Here is an 890-nt window from a genome sequence, read left to right as displayed (position 1 = left end):
CCTTGCGCTCGATATGTTTCTAAATGGTATAGTCCCGTGGCATAGCGGCCCCGTTCGCCGAATGTATTTCTGGATAGTCTACGGGCGAGCGCAAGTTAGTTGTGGAAGCGAGAAGGTCACTGATCTCCTCACCTTCATAGGGTTGCTGCCAACTTAATCTTGGAAGTGACTTGGGGTTGTTCATCAGGCTGTGGTGAGCATCCGCTGAGGAACACAGGAATAGATGTCGCTGCAGGAGTGTGTCTGGCCACCACAGTTGTGTGGTTTCTGATGTTTATTCGCCAACATCCCAGAGTGCATCGTCCGCTGCGAGGGGTCTACAGTTCGAAGCCGGCTCCATTGCAAAAAACCATCATGCATCCTCATAGCGCGCTACTTATGTATAGGAATCGAGGCGGCCACTTGCTGCAGAATGAGGACATTATCACTAGAATACTACTGGTAAGAGTCGATTTATTATGTTCGAGCCGTCTTCAGTCACTGATAACGGTATTTATGATCGGGATCACGTTATCGGATGCCCAGAGTGTTGCTGATGCCGATACGCCTCGCAGAGTGCTGTGAAATTCACAGGAAAATATGAACTTGTGTCATCTTCAGGCGGCTAGAATCCGACCTTCAGACACTGTTCTGGAAATGGGTCCGGGAACAGGGAATATGAGCGTCAAACTGAGCGAGCTGGCGAATCGAGTGGTGGCAATGGAAGTTAACGAAGGGTTGGCTAAGGAGGTTGAAAGACGTGCGGAGATGAAGTTAGCTTATCAATTCTCGTAAAACGATTATGGCATGCTTTCAGAGGAGCCTCAAATATGGAAGTTGTTACGGGTGATTTCAAGAGACTGGCTTTGCCAAGGTTTGACGTTGTCATAGCTAACCTACCGTGAGTGACG

The 890-nt window shown here is 48.9% G+C and overlaps 1 protein-coding gene across 1 annotated transcript; it reads left to right on the top strand.

Moving 5' to 3' along the window:
- Positions 1-378: 378 nt before the first annotated feature.
- Positions 379-884, top strand: Pmar_PMAR008671 (dimethyladenosine transferase, putative; the record flags this gene model as incomplete). Its single annotated transcript, XM_002778428.1, has 3 exons — positions 379-441; positions 601-752; positions 797-884. 3 exons carry the CDS (start codon positions 379-381, stop codon positions 882-884), a joined length of 303 nt encoding a protein of 100 aa, XP_002778474.1.
- Between the last annotated feature and the right edge of the window lie 6 nt (positions 885-890).

Source organism: Perkinsus marinus (genome assembly GCF_000006405.1).
Source record: "Perkinsus marinus ATCC 50983 genomic scaffold scf_1104296949550, whole genome shotgun sequence".
NCBI lineage: Eukaryota > Perkinsozoa > Perkinsida > Perkinsidae > Perkinsus > Perkinsus marinus.
The sequence above is the reverse complement of the archived record's forward strand: the minus strand, read 5'-3'. Positions and strand labels throughout refer to the sequence as shown.